Source organism: Pan paniscus, chromosome 4, assembly GCF_029289425.2.
Source record: "Pan paniscus chromosome 4, NHGRI_mPanPan1-v2.0_pri, whole genome shotgun sequence".
Taxonomy (NCBI): Eukaryota; Metazoa; Chordata; class Mammalia; order Primates; family Hominidae; genus Pan; species Pan paniscus.
This window is the reverse complement of record NC_073253.2, coordinates 9,386,265-9,404,972: the sequence shown is the minus strand read 5'-3', so window position 1 is coordinate 9,404,972 and position 18,708 is coordinate 9,386,265. Positions and strand designations below refer to the sequence as shown.

Below are 18,708 nucleotides of genomic sequence, written 5' to 3'. Positions count from 1 at the left end.
ATTCTCCTTTTCAAGCATACACTAGCCAGAAAGACCTGTTTTTCTTCTCTGAATTCTCCTTTTCTATATAAATGTAATATTGAGCTCCCAGTGCCAAGACCAATTTAATTCATTTGCTCGTTTACAAGTTAAGAGAAAGAACTTTCCTTAACATATTAGCTGTCTGCTGCTTTGGGATAACGACCAGCGGAATTGATGAACTTTATATAATGATCTGTTGCCATGGTGACGAGCTGCCCAGTGAGTGGAAGCGGGTATTTCATCATTACCTCGCTGATAATGCTTGGTATGGTAACACATACAAGTACAAAAGCTTTTCTTTTACTCTGCAGTGACTCTGGGTCGATGAGCCAAACACTAGAAATGCCTCTTGGACATAGCGGCAGAGAATCAAATAGAATCCAAATGCACAACTGGAAATAAACTAATTTAGCTTCCCAGGTTAGTGGCCTCCTTGTCCACATGAATCTCCAGCCTTGTCACAAGTGACCATTGTCAGGGGTGCCACTTGTCTTCCTCACAGGTTTAATTTCTCTATTGGATTCAGCACACTGAAGGCTGAATAATTTTAAAAATACTTTAAACTATAACAAAAGTTACAGAATTAATAAAAAGAGAATGGAATCCAGATAATAGATTTAACCATCCAATGCTTTGCAATAATCTATTTTTATATCACATTTTCCTCAATACTTTTCCTTTTCTTTGTGGGTAGGACTTTTTTCTTTTCATACAAAATAAGAATTTTTATATATATCAGATATATTACATTTCTACCCTTTAAGTTTTTTATTGCACCTTAGAGAAAATATATGTTTATCTTCTGTTTCAGAATTGTTTTGGGCTGCTGTTGTTGAGACAAAATAACTTCTTTGAGTCTTTTTTGATTGCTCAGTGTTCCCAGGTGTATCAGGATTTAAGCCATTATAGACGTGAGACACAGGGACTTTCATGTAAATACTGTTTAAGCATTAAATTTTTTCATTGTTGATGCATTCATGATAATAGAAGGCTATCTAATCATACACAAGTATGGACAATTGCACACTGTTTTTACTCATTGTGATGGTAAATATTATATTGGATTCACTGTGTTTCCTTTCCCTCCTCTCTCCATCCCTCCTTGTTTCCCATTTTACCTTCTTCCTTCTAAAGATTTATTTCCGTAAAATTTTCAAATGTTGATGGAGCTAAAATTCTAGAAATCCTTCAATAAGAAATTCATTATAATCAGAGACCTTTTCTTTAGGTACTTGAAATTTCATTCTTAAGTGCTCATTTAGTTCTCTCTGAATTTCCCCCAAAATCACCAGAGGCAGTAGCATAAAGGTTTTAAGCAGTAGCAGCAACCATGTGAATTATTACATATTGTTGATCAAAATGCATTAATTTTGCAAAATGTTATACGTCCTATGACATTCCCTGCCACTTTTCTAGATCAGAACTACATATAAAGGTGGTTATGTGAAATAAATGAAAACATTTACAAATAATAGGCTATTCATAATATAAGTACAAGGTTATAGTACAAGATTAAAAAGATTGAATCTAATATATAATTTATAATGCTTTCGTGTTAGAATTTGAATCACAATATTTTAGAGGAAAGCAAAAAAATATTTATAATCTAGTTTTTAGATTGCTCTTAACAGTTTATCTGGATGCCAGAATCTATTATTTCTATATCCTACTCTTGACATATTTATATTATATATATTTATAATTATATAAATTATATAAATATTTATATTATATATTTATAATTATAAAATTATATAAATATTTATATTATATATTTATAATATATATTTATAATTATAAAATTATATAAATATTTATATTATATATTTATAATTATAAAATTATATAAATATTTATATTATATATTTATAATTATAAAATTATATAAATATTTATATTATATATTTATAATTATATTATATAAATATTTATATTATATAAATATTTATATTATACATATATATTATATTATATACATAATATATAATTGTTATATAATACAATATTGCTGGGACTGCCATAACAAAGTACCATAGACTGAGCAGCTTAAACAACAGAAATTTATTTCTCAGCCCTGGAGGCTGGAAGTGCAAGATCAAGGTGTCGGCAGGTTTGGTTTCTCCTGAGGCCTCTCCTCTTGGCTTACAGATGGCTGCCTTCTCTCTTTGTCCTTCCATGGTCTTTCTTTTGTGCCTGTATCCTAACCTTCTCTTTTTATAAGGACAACACTCATATCGGATGAGGGCCTACACTAACAATTGCATTTTACCTTAAATCACTTTAGAGAGCCTGTCTTTAAATACAGTCACATTCTGAGGTCCTGAAGGCCAGGACTTAAACATATGACTTTTGGGTGGACACAGTTCAGCTCATAACAGACTCTATCTTAGTATAAGGCATATTTACCTTACAAATGAGAGATTGTTACATTTGTGTTCATTTAAATTGACCAGTACTCTGAAGATGCAAAACGGAATCTTGTTCAAACCATAAAATTCATGTTAGCTACTTAAACATTGAAAGTTAAAAAATAGCAGCTATTTTCCCCCAGAGCAAAAAAACATGGTTAATTTTTCACCACTGATAATTGAATTATGCACATGAGAGTCTACATTATATATAGCAAATAGTGATTTAAGGGGCTTATTTTTATTGTCAATTTTAATGTTTAAACAAATCCTTTGTCATCTAAATTCTTTTTTTTTTTTAATGAAACAGCAATAGAAGGTTTTTTTTCATCGTCTGTTCCCCTGTTTGCTTCATGAGCCCATAGAAATGGGAGCTTGAAGCCTGATAGAGAAGTCAGACCTGCCCTGGGCTTGGCATCCCTTAGACACTAGTTTTCTGTGTAGTCAGTGGTATGATAAGATAAGCACATGTCTATACATCACAGCTGCATCTTTTCCTGGAATAACAACTGCTATTTAATATGCTGTTGTATCAGTTCACCTGATTTTTAGGAACTCACAATCTATACTATTACTGAGGCACCATTATAGGGATTGCATATGTCTCTTTTTATACTTTTGAAACAAAAATACCTTCAAAAATTCAGAAACCAGCTCTTGATCCGTATGAACAGGACCTAAACTCTGGCCCAGTAGTCTGACCTTTGGAAATCAGTTAACATTTCTGGACCTTGCTTTTCTCAACTGCACAATTTAAAATATTGTTTTAGGTCCCTTCCAACCTTAACATCCATCATATCTTTGACTGTTTGAAAGGTTAACTTGGAAAATATAATGATGAAAGAAGGTTCAAATTTAGAGATGACCAAAATCAGTAGGGTCACTCATAGTCTCCCCAAGAATGTATCTTGCTGGATTAAGGAAATCGACTGCATTTCTTACATTAAGGAAGAAAAGATGGTTTGTGTTTATATTTATATATATATATATATACACACACACACACACACTATATATATACACACATACATATATATACACATATATTCATATATATACACATATACATATATACACATATATACACACACATATATATACACACACACATATATATACACATACACATATATATACATATATATACACACACATATATATACACACACACACACATGTTTGTTTGAACATCATGCTATGTACCTGTGCTTGCTTTTCCTTGTTAGCTTAATTTAGGAATAAATACATCTGATTTCCCCTGTGATTTGCACTGGCTTTAATATGTGGATTATTCAGGCTCTGGATGATGGAAAATCATGTTGGCCACAGTGTTTCTGTTTGGGAGGTCAGTCAGGGTTATTCATAAAAGAGACACAGAAGCTATACTCCAAAGAAAAGTAGGAACTAACTTGACTTCTTGGTAGTTAGAAAACTCTACAAAGCAAACAGATGAAAAACAGAAATAACCTTTTCTAATGGTCATGATTGCTTTCTGTCCATCAATAAGTTTCTGAAATGAACTACCTAAATGGCATTCACTCCCACAGGGCATCTGCCACTGCCTGTGAGCTGTGTGCCAGCAAGTGATAGCAGGTGTCCAGGTAAGGATTTAGAGACCAGGTTCCATTCTCATGGCCACATTCACTGGCCGTGTAGCTGTGAGCTGTCACTTCAACTTGGTGAACCTCCATCATCTTACTTGAAAGAGGAGGCAATTGACCTGGTGCAGGGATTTTTAAACACTTATAGAGAAGGACCTCTATATTTAAAAAATAGGGCAAGGTTCAATATGTGAAATGCAGAAAACTGAAGCTCATGATGTTGTGGGTTTGGACTTGTCTCTTGTTTGCGTGTAGCCAGGAGTACCTGGCTCTCCAGAGCAGCACCAGGACACCCCTGTACATCCTCAGGCAGTCCCGTACATTAGCCACAGCCTGCTGAAATGTGTCTCTGGCCAGCTGAAATGTGGTTAGTATGAACTGAAATGGACTATAAGTATAAAATACACTTGGATTTCACTTCATATAAAAAATCCAAATATTTTATATTGATTACATATGATATATCACATAATTTTTTTGGAAACCTTGGGTTAAGTAAAATATATAATTAAAATTTATTCACCTGTTTCCTTTTTTTCCATTTTAAATGTGGCATCTAGAAAAATTTAAATTACTTTTGTGGACTCTGATGTATCACCATTGGACAGTGCTGGTCTAGATAAACCCTTTCGGTTCCTATCTCCTAAACCTCAGTGCTTGAGGGTTTTTGTGGGGATCCTAATCGCTATTGCTGCTTCCCCAGTTCCCACATTCAGGTCACTGTGTTCCCATGAAATGCATTAGGAATTTGTCCTGGTAGCTTTACTTACTGCCACATTCTGCTCTAAGAACAGTATTTCATTCAAACTCCCATTAAAAAAAAAATTCCCCACTAAAAAACACATTTCTCTTTCCAGTTATTCTTCCCACAGTGTACTTAGTAACTCATTTGTTCCAGGACATGAACACGTTTTCCTGTGGGATGGGGATTGGGAATATAAGATTCTGTGTTTCATGGGTCATTTCTTGTGGCTGGAATTCTTTGAGGGTAATTTCTTTTTGTCCTTTTCTAGTTACACTCCTGTCTTTTGATAAGCATTGTGTAAACATTTCTTCCCCAGTAGTCATGTTTCAAATGGAATCTACTACTGTTTTGTGTGACAATGTGCAAACTTTACCTTTGTAAACTATTTTCATTTATGACCTTTGCTTTTTCTTTTGGTCATTTTCCTAATGACTCAGATTGTATAGGTTGAAGGGACCATCTCTGTCATTATGGTAATCCAGTTTTACCTCTGCATTTTATACCTGCCATCAGGTTTACTCCTGGACTTCTTTGACTGCATTGGTCACCAGCAAAAAATATATATGTATATATTAAGAATTATTTAGACCTACAATGTAGTGATCTGTGCCGAGGAGGGTTCTCTTCTTCTCATTGGCAGGCATGCCACTGAAGCCCTTTGCTTGTTCGAGAGCTGGTCTGGTGATAGCATGTTATGTGGTCCTTGTTTCTTTAGGAAATCATCCTTTTATCTTATTCTCAGAAACACCAACATTTAATTATACACATAACTTTTACTCATCTATAGTTATGTGAACTTTTCTTTGCATGTTACTCTCTTTAAACGGTTGGTTTAAAGGAGCAGGAAGGTCCTTCACTGTTTGCCCAAGGATGCTCGAGTCCACCTTGTATGTACAGAGGGAGGGGGTCATTGACGCCAGAAGAACATATTGCCTTCTGACACAGATGTGCCTCTGCTTGTCCTTGAGATGGATGACAGAAAAAGTCTTCCAATGGAGGAGAATGCTGACTTTTCTTTCTTTATTTCTTCTTAACAACAACAATAGCAAAACAGGGATACATATGCAGGATGTGCAGATTTGTTACATAGGTATATGTGTGCCATGGTGGTTTGCTGCACCTATTGACCTGTCTTCTAAGTTCTTTCCCCTTACTCCCCTTCCCCCAACAGGCCCTGGTGTGTGTTGTCCCCCTTTCTGTGTCCATGTGTTCTCAATGTTCAACTCCCACTTAAGAGTGAGAACATGTGGTGTTTGGTTTTCTGTTCCTGTGTTAGTTTGCTGAGGATGATGTCTTCCAGCTTCATCTGTGTCCCTGAAAAGGACATGATCTTATTGCTTTTTATGGCTGCATTGTATTCCATGGTGTATATGTACCACATTTTCTTTATCCAGTCTATCATTGATGGGCATTTGGGTTGGTTCCATGTCTTTGCTATTATAAATAGTGCTGCAATAAACATATGTGTGCGTGTGGCTTTATAGTAGAATGATTTATATTCCTTTGAGTATATACCCATTAATGGGATTGCTGGGTCAAATGGTATTTCTGGTTCTAGATCCTTGAAGAATCATCATACTGTCTTCCACAATAGTTGAACTGTTTACATTTTCACCAGCAGTGTAAAAGCATTCCTATTTCTTCACAGCCTCACCAGCATCTGTTGTTTCTGGACTTTTTAATAATCATCATTCTGACTGGCATGAGATGGTATCTCACTTTGGTTTCGATTTGCACTTCTCTGATGATCAATGATATTGAGCTTTTTTCAGCATTCATTAGAATACTGACTTTCTTTTCATTGCCCTCCAGTTGGTTAAGTTCTATGACTTCCGGAAAAGCGGATAGAAAAAAAGGACAATGCAGCCAAAGCACAACTACCTCTTCCCCTGTTTCAGTCTGTATCCTCAGTAATAGCCTCATAATTAATGTTCACTGTGGAGTCCATTGTTATAATCCTTTATTTCATTCATCAACATTGAAGTGAAAAGGCATTTCATGTCTAACCAGTGCATAGAAAATATGTATCAGTTCTGTTCTCTAAAACTCAATATCGTCACCTATAAAGTAGGAATATGTTGCTGCATATATCCAACATATCTTCACTAGCTTGCCAAGATGATCAAAGGAGATGTGATGTAATAGGGCTGCCATATATAGCAAATATAAATACAGGCTGCCCACTTAAATTTGAATTTCAGATAAATCATGAATAATATTGAATAGCGCATACTAATACTAAAATATTATTCATGTTTATCTGAAATTCAAATTGAAATTGGCAGCCTGTATTTAATCTGGTAACCCTAGAATGTAACATCCCTTCTCTTCTGCTAAGATGAGACAAATATGTAGTGAAGTATAATATTTAATGATGTTTTCACGTAATTACAAGTATTTGTGTCTTTTGAATAATAACCATATCAGCATTCATGGATATTTAAAGTCTTGAAGTAGCTCTGTCCCTTTCATGATGAGTATCTATAGTTTTCTATTTGAGAGAGAAACTATAAATAGATGACACTCAGATTTGTGTCCATAGCATAATGAGTAGGGGACATTTTCACAAATGGCAAATACTATGAGCGTTTGCACCGAAGCAATGTCCATTCTGAGCATCCTCTGGTCAGCACTGATTCTGCAGCTCCACATCACATTGTCCTCTCTCCTTGGCAAGGGGAACTGAAATGGACAGGAAATGCCTATTTTTTTTTTTTTTTACTTGTTGATCTCTGAATGTTAAAGAATGATTAAGAAGATTTTACATATTTCTGGCACTTTTTTCATGCAAATAACTTTGATTAGAGTATTAAATTTCAGGAGTATCGAAGTTTTGTATGGCTTTATTTCTTGTGGCAAATTTTCAGAGTTAATATTTTCTTGGATGAAACCAATTCTTCATTCATATTTAGTTTATGACATCTTGGGTTGAAATCTTTCCATATTGGTGAAATTCATGTTTGTTGTTTCACCTTCACACTGACTAATATCATAACTCCTGCTAGAGATCATAATGGGAAAAATATTAATCAGCGCTCTTTAGCAAATATGGGAGTAATAATGACATTCTCATTCCAGGCTGGCTACACTTCTTTCCCTCACTCATTTGTTCAGTCTTTCAGCAGAATATATTCATGAAACATCTAATCTCTACTGGCCCTAATAGCAGCCACTACACATACATCATATGACACAACTGACATAGTTCTTTTCCCTATGGAGCCTAAGATCAAGTGTAAAAACCACAAAACAAGTAAGTTAGTAACTAAAACCATGGTAAATGTTGTAAAGTAAAAACAGCAACCAAATACAAATAGCTTTGCAAGATCCACCAGGGTCCTGCTATTGTCCTCCTATGTCAAATAGAAATCTATGGGGTTTTTCGGGGTGTCTCTTCTATAGGGCCGTCTCTGTCTTTCTGCCACTGAAAGAAAATAACATTGTCATTTGTCACCTCAGGCACAGGAGCTGCATGTCCAGGGTATGCCACAATCACAGGCTCTTGGGCTGCAAGTGCTTCCTGGTGGCCGTGACCAGAGCACAGAGAGGCACAGGCGAGGATGGAGGCAGGAAGGAGCATGGGGCCACCATGTGCATGCCTGGAGCCTGCCTCTAGATGCAGTGAGATGTGGGTGACAGAGGTATAGAGGAAGCCGCAGGAGTGTCAGGGATGGCAAGGGCGGGTGGACGAGAACTAGGTGAGCTGTGGGTGACAGGGAAGGAGAGGTCCCATCATCGGCCCTGGGATTATGGTGCTGCTGTCCCTTAGACAAGGTCACAGGAGGTGGGACATGCTGGTAGGCCACATGGAGAGTCAGGGAGGCCTGTCAAGTTTCTGGTGTCTCCAGTCCCTAGAGGCTGAGTTGCAGATACAGAGCCAACATTCAGCTTTGAAGACAGATCCCAGCTTTGAAGACAGACCCGAGGGTAATCATGAGGACAGGGGATGAGAAGGCTGTGACCAAACATGTGAGCATGCAGGAGTTCAGAGCAAGGGCAGGGCACAGGCAGGGGAAGGAAGAGCTTCAAGGAGACAGGAAGGGTCCTTCTGTGCTAAACCTGATGCAGAGGGAAGGGGGAACTGTGGAGGGGACTGGTCACATGACTAGACACTCCAGGGAGTGAAGGATGCAAGGTCATCCATTGTGGACCAGCATGCAAGCCCAAGCTGAGCACTTTGCTCTGAAATGCTAAGCCCTGTAGTTTTGTTAGTTCCCACTAGTTGGAAAATCAGATACAAGGTATGCAGAAATATGCAGTAAAAGTTTATGATCAAAGATGGCTCACTCTTTTAAGTCAAACTATCACAGATCTTTAAAAATTTGATTCTTTCCACAATTACTTAAGAATTTGAAATACATATGAGCATATTGACATTTGGACTGTTGTTAATTTGGGCAGGTTTCTCAGAATCATAATCCTTCAACAAAATAAATAATAAATAGCAATGAGTCTTTGTTAAATTCTCAGATAGGCTACAGTTCTGTAAACTCTGTTTCCCATGCCACTCTAGGCTGGTGAACAACTAGTGTGACGCTGGTCACAGCACAGTGATCCTCCAGCTGGATCCTGACTCTAGGCAGGCCACCCCCCCTGAGCTTCTATGAAAGCTCCTGTTTCACCCAGGGGTCTCTCACGTAAGTTCTCCCACGAGCCTTGCTTCCCCTGCCTCCCTCCTAACATGTGTCTCAGATGATGTCCTCTTGTGTAATGATGTCGCAAAGGCAGCCACAGGCTCTATGCCCACCCCTGCTCCATAGGAAGGCTGACACCTCCCTCTGCTGGTGCCTCATGGGGACCTCCTTGCAGGGCCTGTGGCTGACACATTTGTGCTGATGTCACCTTCCCTGAAGCCCCCATCTTGTCCCTGTTAGTTCCTTGGTGCTGTGTAAGTTTATTGACGCTTCGCTGTACCCCGGGCAGAGAGACCTAAGAATCATTGAGGCTGAATTTTCCAACAAGCTTATGAACTGTGATGTCCAAGTCAAAATTAATTTGAATTATAGAATTAAGACATAAATTTTTTCTTACATGCTTACATCTGTGAACTGTGAATTTGCTAAAATGTCTGCCTCTCTATGCCACAGCTGCCCCTTTCTCTTCCCTCTCTCGTTCTCTCTCTCTTTTGTCCTCATCCTTTTACATGAACACAAATACATGCTCTTTCCTCCAAGATCATTTTAAAATCTTCCCCGCATATAGCATACTTCAGTGTATGATTGACCTTTTTAAATAGTAACATATTTAACCAGTTAGCTTAAAATGAAAGCGAGCAATTGTTTGCCGATACTGTCTACATGATTTTTCAGTCAGTGTATAATCAGAAAATGCTCACTGGAGATGTTTCAGATATGCTTTTTAAAGTAAATCCAGGCTAAAACATGTCTGCTTATGTATTTTTTAAAACACAAATAGCCTCCATCTCTATGGCTTTCATAGAGAGAGAAAAATGTAAAGTATTTTATCGAAGGTCTTTTGCAATGAATTGCTTGATAGGAGGCCTTGAAGTCAAATATTCTTGACTACTTCTGGTTTTAGAATAACTCCTTAAACTCATTTTCTGTGTTTGCAAAATAAGAATCATGATGTTTTGAAACTCAGGATCATGGAAGGTTTTATTCAGTCAGGGCCTTCAGGATGATTCCAGGTACTTGAGTGGATCTCTAAGCGGCTTCCAGAAGGCTGGATTTCATGCCTGGGATTTGCAGGGTGTCAGCAAGGAGTTGCGGGGTGCAGCACAGGGTACCTGGGAGAGCAATGTTCGTTTCAACTGTGTGTCCCCCCTACACACAGGTGCTGGCCATGCTGTCCCCGCCACCCTCCCACTGCCATGCTGAGAAGACCCTGCTCTGCGCCCCTCATAGCTGGGAAGGCTGCGTGGCTCAGGGGCCGCTCACCCTCCAGCAGTGCTAGCAGTCAAGCAGATAAATAAGTGCACAGAAACACCCAGGGAGCAGGAAGCCTGGAGTGGGGAGGGCTTGGATCAGGCCAGAAATGAATATTCAGAAGCACAAGAAAGAAAGTTTAGAGGAGTTGAGCCCAAGAAAATCATCCCAAAGAGCAAGCACTAGGAGGAAAGAAGGAGCTAATGTAGACAGAGGAGAGAGAGAGTTGGAGGAGGGTGTACTTCTCTTGGCAGGAAGGAGGAGGGGGCATCACTGTCGTACTGGATATTTGAAGCTGCCCATCACATTGCATTTTCCTTGCCCTGCTGGGCACCAAAATCAGCATCTCTGTCACTAAGAATCCAAGATCGTCCCTTGAGGGTCTCTCTTTCCCGATGTTTTCCATGGGATGGCACAAAGCTTGCTACTTTGAGCTCTCCATCCCGAGACTTGGAACTGGAAGGGTCCAATCGGACATGATTAGTCCTCATCCCTTGCTACATGAGAGCATCATTTTAAAAGATACTGCTACCTGGGCCCCACATCCAGTGCAGCTGACCTAACTGGTCTGCGGTGGTGTCCAGGTGTACTGTTTTTGAAGGATGCTCAGATGGCTTTCCTGGCTGAAGATCCATGGCTGCATACACAGCACACTCTGTTTAACCAGGGATTGGTTTGTGAGCCCCTCTGACCTTGTTTCCTTTTCATCCTGTGACCTTCATAGATTACGGAACCATTAAGAAAGTGCGGGTACCCCTGAATCAGACCTCAAGCAGCTGTTTGCTGGAAGAGATTGAGCTCTTCCCTGAGAGGCGGAGGGAGCCCATCAGGAGCCTGCAGATCCTGCACAGCCAGAGTGTCCTGTTCGTGGGCCTGCGGGAGCACGTGGTCAAGATCCCCCTGAAGAGGTGCCAGTTCTACCGCACACGCAGGTAGGGCATCTCCGGTGTCAGGATGCACTGGTGTGTGTGTGTGAAGGGCCCACCCAGAGAGAGCCAGGGAGGCTTCAGATGCCCTGAAGTTGAATGGCCTCAGAGTCACCCTTCATGCCTCTGAGAGTCCTGTGCTCTAGGATGCAGAGCTTTCATTAAAATAGATTCACTGTGATGAGAATAACCCACCAGTTCTCCTCAGAGGAGGAGCCACATTATAATACCTGTAAGAAGTTGTCAGGGTTAAAATAAATTATTCAGTGCCTTAGAACACTCAGTGGTAATACTGATATTTGATGACTGTATTAATCTGTTAATCTGGCACAAGCTTATATATATATATACACACACACATACATACGTACACACTCATACACACACACACACACACACACATATATGTATATATATATATTTTTTTTTTGAGACACAGTCTCACTCTGTCACCGAGGCTGGAGTACAATGGTGAGACCTCAGCTCACTGCAACCTCTGGCTGCCAGGTTCAAGTGATTCTCGTGCCTCAGCCTCCCAAGTAGCTGGGAATACAGATGTGTGCCATCATGCCTGGCTAATTTTGGTATTTTTAGTAGATACAGGGTTTCACCATGTTGGCGAGGCTGGTCTTGAACTCCTGACCTCAAGTGATCTGCCCACCTCTGCCTCCCAAAGTCCTGGGATTACAGGCTTGAGCTATGCACCTGGCCTCGAGCTTGTATTTTATTTGAATATTGAAATAACAAAAAATAGTATAAGGTATACGTCCTTCTCGACCACAGCTCATATGCTGATAACCCCTTGAGAAGAAGGAGTGGTTGATGTTGCTGCAGTGGCACCCACTTTCCGGGACACCCCCCCCCCTCCCACCACTGTCCTTGGCACCAGCTCCCCTGGAGTGCTGCTTCTCTCCTGAGCCTGCAGAGAGGGTAGGGAGGGAGGTCTCCAGCCACAGGGATACCCAAGAGTCATTGCATCTTCCTTCACCCTCAGGCCAGTCTTATCTTCCATGGGACATCCACGATCAACCACGGTTGTGTTTAAAGTTTAATTTGGAAACATGTTGGCCCAGGTACTTAGGAAATGAAAAAGTACTGTATACATCACACACTTGACCAGCACTTTACGCCAGGATATTGTATATACACTCTGATCCCTGACAAAAGATTGCCCTTGGGGAAATCAGAATCTTAAGTGTTCTTAGGCATCTTGTTTAATTCCACTCCTAAAGCAGGGTGTAATTGAAGATTTGGAGTAGAAATAGTCCTTTTTGATATATCACTCACAGACATCTACCCTACACGGGCCACTCTCTCTCAAATCAAGGTGCCTAATTACACTGGCTTTGGAACTCAGAAGCTAGGGTTCATGGAACAGACCTGTTGTTGCCTTTTTTTTTTGAAATGGAGTCTTGCTCTGTAACCCAGGCTGGAGTGCCGTGGTGTGATCTTGGCTCACTGCAATCTCCACCTCCTGGGTTCAAGTGATTCTCTTTCCTCAGCCTCCCGAGTAGCTGAAATTACATGTGCCAGCATGCCCAGCTAATTTTTGTATTTTTAGTAGAGACAGGGTTTCACCATATTGGCCAGGCTGGTCCCGAATTCCTGACCTTGAGTGATCCACCTGCCTCTGTCTCCCAAAGTGCTGGGATTACAGGCATGTGCCACTGCGCCCAGCCCTGTTGTTGCTGTTTTTTGACCCAGGTCGCAAAAGTATTTCAGAATTCACTTTCTCACTCAACACATGTGAATTGCTGTAGACTCAAATAGGATAATATATAGAGTATAAAATTTAAGGCACTCTGCAAAGTGAATATTCTTAGGTGGAAGGAAGGTTTTTATGCGTAATCACAACAATATGCCTTTCAAGATGATTCTAGAAAATGAAGTCTTTAATGTCTCCTTTGAAATGAGAGAGAGAGTTGAGGAATAATGCCAGGAACCTCCCAGCTAATCATAATGATATTGTGAACATTAATAACAGCTAGTGGTATTTATTAACTGCCATTCTTATATATGCTTACTTCCTAAATTTAACCACTGGCTGCTTGAAATGTGTTCTGGTTTGTGTTCCCTGCAGAACTAGCCTAGGGAAGGAATTATTCTTCCTCCGGTTGCTGTTGGTTCAGTGGGTAACAGGATTGGGGTCTGGCCAACAGGATGTCATAGCTGGAATATATCTAGAAGGACACCAGTCTTTCAACTCCAGCTCAGTGAAGGATGACCTTTTTGGAGGGTGACACAGGATAACCCGCAGGAAGCCGCAGGCCTGTGCTGTCTGCAGGGTGATTCTGGTGCCAGAATGGGAGTGCATGGCTTACAGAGCATGAGGCAATTCATCTTTTACAGGTTGCTCTACTTCCTTGAGTCTGGGTCATAATCGCTCAGCCTCTTGTACACGCAACTTAGGAACTAAGTTCTGCATCAGATCAGTGATGAGAGGCACAGTGTCCCTGGCATCTCTCATGCACCTGAACTGCCAGCCCACTTGTGGATCCACAGGAGCTGGTGCTCCAGGCACAGAGGCCTGGGGAGGAGTTCACTGTTCCCTCTTTCCTTTCAAGGAGAATGATGACACTGGTGTGTCTTCACTGGGCTCCTGAGAGGGAAGGAGCTTGACATTTATAGCTGGAGCTTAATCATCCTGCTGTTTACTCTGAGAGAAGCAGTAAGAGATCGTAACTTCATTTTCAACTGATAGACTATGGTCTTCTGTGTGCCCTTCCTCAGAGGGGGTTAGTTTTTGCCTGGTCCTTTTGTATTTCATTTGAGAAAAGAAAACTAAAGATTTCAACCCAAGCATTTCTCTGAATATTTCCAATGTGTTTCTCTATTATCCTACTCCTGTAGAAAGATAGGAAACCCTCCCTAGTTAACATTCCATGGAGAAAAGTATCTTTTAAAAAAAAACTGCACAAACATTTTTTATAAATTATAAGGAAAAATTGTGGGGTTTTTTGACAAAAGCAATTTTAATCTTTCAGAAAGATGCTTAAAGAAGTACACTAAATAGGAATAGGAAAACAATTGGGTAACGATTGGATACTAATTTATTTGCCAATATACTTTCCATCATAGAATCTCAGTAATGCCGTTTATTATTGGAAAACCAGTCTTATAAGTGAATCTTGAAGTATTTAAAAAGGGAAACTGCTTATCTAAATTACCCGTCTCCCTCCAAATCATGTTTACATGTTTAATTTTCTTGAGTCTTTTTTCCAAAGACAATGCACAATGATATTTATTAAAATGTGTATAAATGATAACTGATACAATTTCACAAATTTCTTTTACATATCTGACAATATGCTAGATTTTGTGAGAATTTTGCGGGATTATTATGTCAATCCTGAAAGTAAAGTAGCATACCATATCCATTGTTCAGATGAGGAAATGGCAGCTCATATTTTTGGTGTCCTGCTCAAAGTCACATAGCTACTGCAACATGAGACCTGGGTCAGAGCCGAGACGGCCCCAGGCCCATGTTGTATTACTGGTTCTTTCTGCTGCCCCTGGTACAACTAGGACCACCCATTCAGTGGTCAGATTTCAGCTGAAGGAGCTGCTGGATTGCACTCTTCATGTGTGCAACGGAGAGGCGGAGCTGGTCAGTACCCAGACAGGCAGAAGCCAGGTCTCCTGAGAGAGGCTCACCCCCCCTTCCCGTTAGCCTCTTCCTCATTCTGCTTGCCATCAGACTGGATCAAGCAAACATGAAGGAGGTTTTATACTCTGTTTTTCCAAAGCTTTCTAAGCTGAGTCTCCATTCTCTGGTTATTCTTAAGGAGATCCTAGGACCTCAGGCGGCGGGGGTTGGGAGTGGTGAGAGAACACCTGCCTGTACTGACCACACGTGTGTTGTGACTGATCAGAACATAGCACTGTTGCCTTAGAAAGTTATTTTAAAAGATCAATATTTCAAAATTATATTTCCGTCAAGTTTGACCTCAAAGACGAGCAAAAAAATTGTGTTTTGATGTTAGCATTTTTTTTTTAGCACAGCCATTTAATAGATAGAGTGAGAAAATCATGCAAAAGACAAAGCTAACTCATTGGAATTGGTGGTGATCTCTGGGGATGTAGAGTGCCAGAGAAACTGCACTATTCATGCATATCCTTTTTCTTTTTAGGCCTTATTGACCACATCTGTGTATAAGTTGCAAAAGTGAGTTCACATTCACTAATTTCTGAGGAATTTGGGGATCTGGGAAGGCCCAGATATGAGTACCATGAGTAACAGGGGAAGACAGGAAAGCTGACCTCATCCTGTGGGCCAGGCCATGCACCTGGCTCATGGTCGAGTAGCATCATGTGGTCTTTAAAGTGGGAAAAGGCTGGAAGTGGTGACTTACACCTGTAATCCCTGCACTTCTTGAGGCTGAGGCAGGAGGATTGCTTGAGGTCAGGAATTCAAGACTAGCTTGGGGAACATGATGAGACCCGTCTCTACAATGAATAAATTAATTTAGTGGAAAAAGTCTCCATGAGGAGGCACAGGATGGAGCAGCCAAGAGCAGCCACTCACTGACTTCCTGCCTTGTGTCAACACCAATGCGAAGTCAGAACCTGCTACCCTATGAGCTCTGGCCAAGAACTCATACGGTTCCCACCTCTGTAATTCAGGAGGAAAAGAGCAGCCACAGGACCTGTGCTCTAATAATCTTGTCTAGAAATCAGATTGTTATTTTCTCCCACAAGAAAATGTTATAGCCTTCCAAGTAGTGTGACTGATTGTACATCTTCAAGGCTAAGAAAAGAACAGCTTAGAGGTGTGGTGATGGGAGGGCCGCTGATTTGGACTCTTTTTATTCTGTTTTGTTTTGTTTTTGAGACGAGTCTCACTCTGTTACCCAGGCTAGAGTGCAGTGGTGTGATCTCAGCTCACTGCAACCTCCATCTTCCGAGTTCAAGTGATTCTCCTGCCTCAGCCTCCCAAGTAGCTGGGACTACAGGCATGGGCCACCAGGTCTGGCTAAGTTTTGTATTTTTAGTAGAGACGGGGTTTCACCATGTTGGCCAGGATGGTCTTTAACTCCTGATCTCAGGTGATCCACCCACCTCAGCCTCCCAAATTGCTGAGATTACAGGCATAGGCCACCGCACCTGGCCCTGATGTGGACTTTTAAAGTCATTTTAAGGCCTCTGTGTGGAGTGGATCAGCATGTTGGCAAACTTTCTTTGCAAAGGGCCAGAGAGAAACACTTGTAGGCTGCACAGGTATCCGGTCTCTGTTGAAACTCCTCAGCTCTTCCCTTGCAGTGTGAAAGCAGCCATAGACCATAATGAATGGGTAGATGTGTGGGTCAAGCAAGGCTGATGGATTTGTCTGTTGAAAAAAGTGTGATCCGCTTTTAGATCCAGACAGTTTATTACTTAGCCAAAAAAAGAGCAGAAAATGAGTCTAGTCACCACATCCCTTGTCCCACAGGATGACATCAAAACAAAAGGGGCAGCCAGGCATGGTGGCTCACACTTGTAATTGCAGCACTTTGGGAGGCTGAGGAGGGCAGATCACTTGAGGTCAGGAGTTCAAGACTAGCCTGGCCAACATGGCAAAACCCCGTCTCCACTAAAAATACAAAAATTAGCTGGACATGGTAGCGCATGCCTGAAATCACAGCTACTTAGAAGGCTGAGGCAAGAGAATCGCTTGAACCCGGGAGGCAGAGGTTGCAGTGAGCCGAGATCACACCACTGCACTCCAGCCTGGACGACAGAGTGAGACTCTGTCTCAAAAACAAAACAAAACAAAACAAAATGGCCAGGTGACAGTGCAGCAGGAGGACTAAGGCACTGTGCTCTCAGGAGCCCGTTCCATGCTGTAGCCTGGCAGTTTTAGAGCCTAAAGCTGTATCCTAGTGCGGGTATATGAAGGGGCAGAAAGCCTTACACCTCATCAGAACCTGGAAAGCAATGAGAAGCTCCTGACAGCCTTCCTGGGACATAGGGATGAGGGAGGAATGGTTTTGCAGCAGTTCCTCATAATCCTCCCACGTTCCAGGATCAGGGAGGATCCTGGGGCCAAAGCTTAGGTCACTTGTGAGTAAGCCTTGCCCTGTGGCCTCTGTGCACTCATGAACAGTCACCAGAGAGGAACATTCCCCAGTTCTGTGTTTCAGGAAAAGTTTAGGTGGCTGTATGAATTTGGCCACAGGCTGTGTGGTTTGCTGACCCCGAAGTTAGATTATCATCTGCCTTTTGAATAAATGAATGTTCCTTAATAACACTAATTTAGAAAATTAGGTATTTCATTTATCAAATGAGTTATTAAATTACATAGGTTAATCTGTACCCTAATATTTTCTGAACATCATGGAATTTTCTACCCTTTGGATACTTACTCATACAATCTTAATTTTTTATTTAACATTCATTGAAAGAGTGTGCACTTAATCTTTTATCATAGAACAGAAAGTAGACTGTAAATTCCTGCATGCCAGCACAGGCTTCATTCAAGCTGTGGGAACATGAGCTCCCAAAGCCTGGGCTTCCTCTGTGCTTCTGAGTTCAATGAAGCCCCCAGCCTGGTATCCAGCTCAAAAAAGGGTCAGTAAATATAATATTTGTTAAATTAGCAAATGGACCTTCTGCCTCTCCCTTATCTGCTAATTTACTTCATACCTTGAAAGGAAGCAAAATTCTTGTGACAAAATAAAATTCCTTTACAGAAAAATGTGGCAATATCATACAGTAGCAAAAGGATTGAAAGCCTTTGGGCCTTAGGTGGGTTTTTTTTGTTTGTTTTTTTTTTTTTTGGTTTGTTTTATTTTTGCTTAATGAACTAATTGGGGGAAAGGAGAGAAAATCTGGGAACTGGAAGAATTATAGCTTACATATAAAAGAGTCACATCTTTTAAATTGTGCCTTATAAGACTAGAGGGAAAGATGGACCATTAAGAAAAAGACATTGGGCAGGACATGGTGGCTCATTCCTATAATCCCCGCACTTTGGGAGGCTGACCCGGGTGGATCAAGAGGTCAGGAGTTCAAGACTAGCCTGGCCAACATGGCGAAACCCTGTCTCTACTAAAAATACAAACATTAGCCGGGCTTGGTGGCACAAGCCTGTAAAACCAGCTACTCTGAGGCTGAGGCAGGAGAATCGCTTAAACCCAGGAGGCG

General features: G+C 40.7%; 1 protein-coding gene across 4 annotated transcripts in view; it reads left to right on the top strand.

Moving 5' to 3' along the window:
- Positions 1–18,708, top strand: part of SEMA5A (semaphorin 5A) — a 508,567-nt gene that overhangs the window by 375,686 nt on the left and 114,173 nt on the right. For all 4 annotated transcript variants that reach the window (XM_034959729.2, XM_034959730.2, XM_034959727.2 and 1 more), the window contains exon 12: positions 11,385–11,592. In XM_034959729.2, the coding sequence (XP_034815620.2) occupies positions 11,385–11,592 (208 nt within the window). The remainder of the gene's footprint in view (positions 1–11,384; positions 11,593–18,708) is intronic.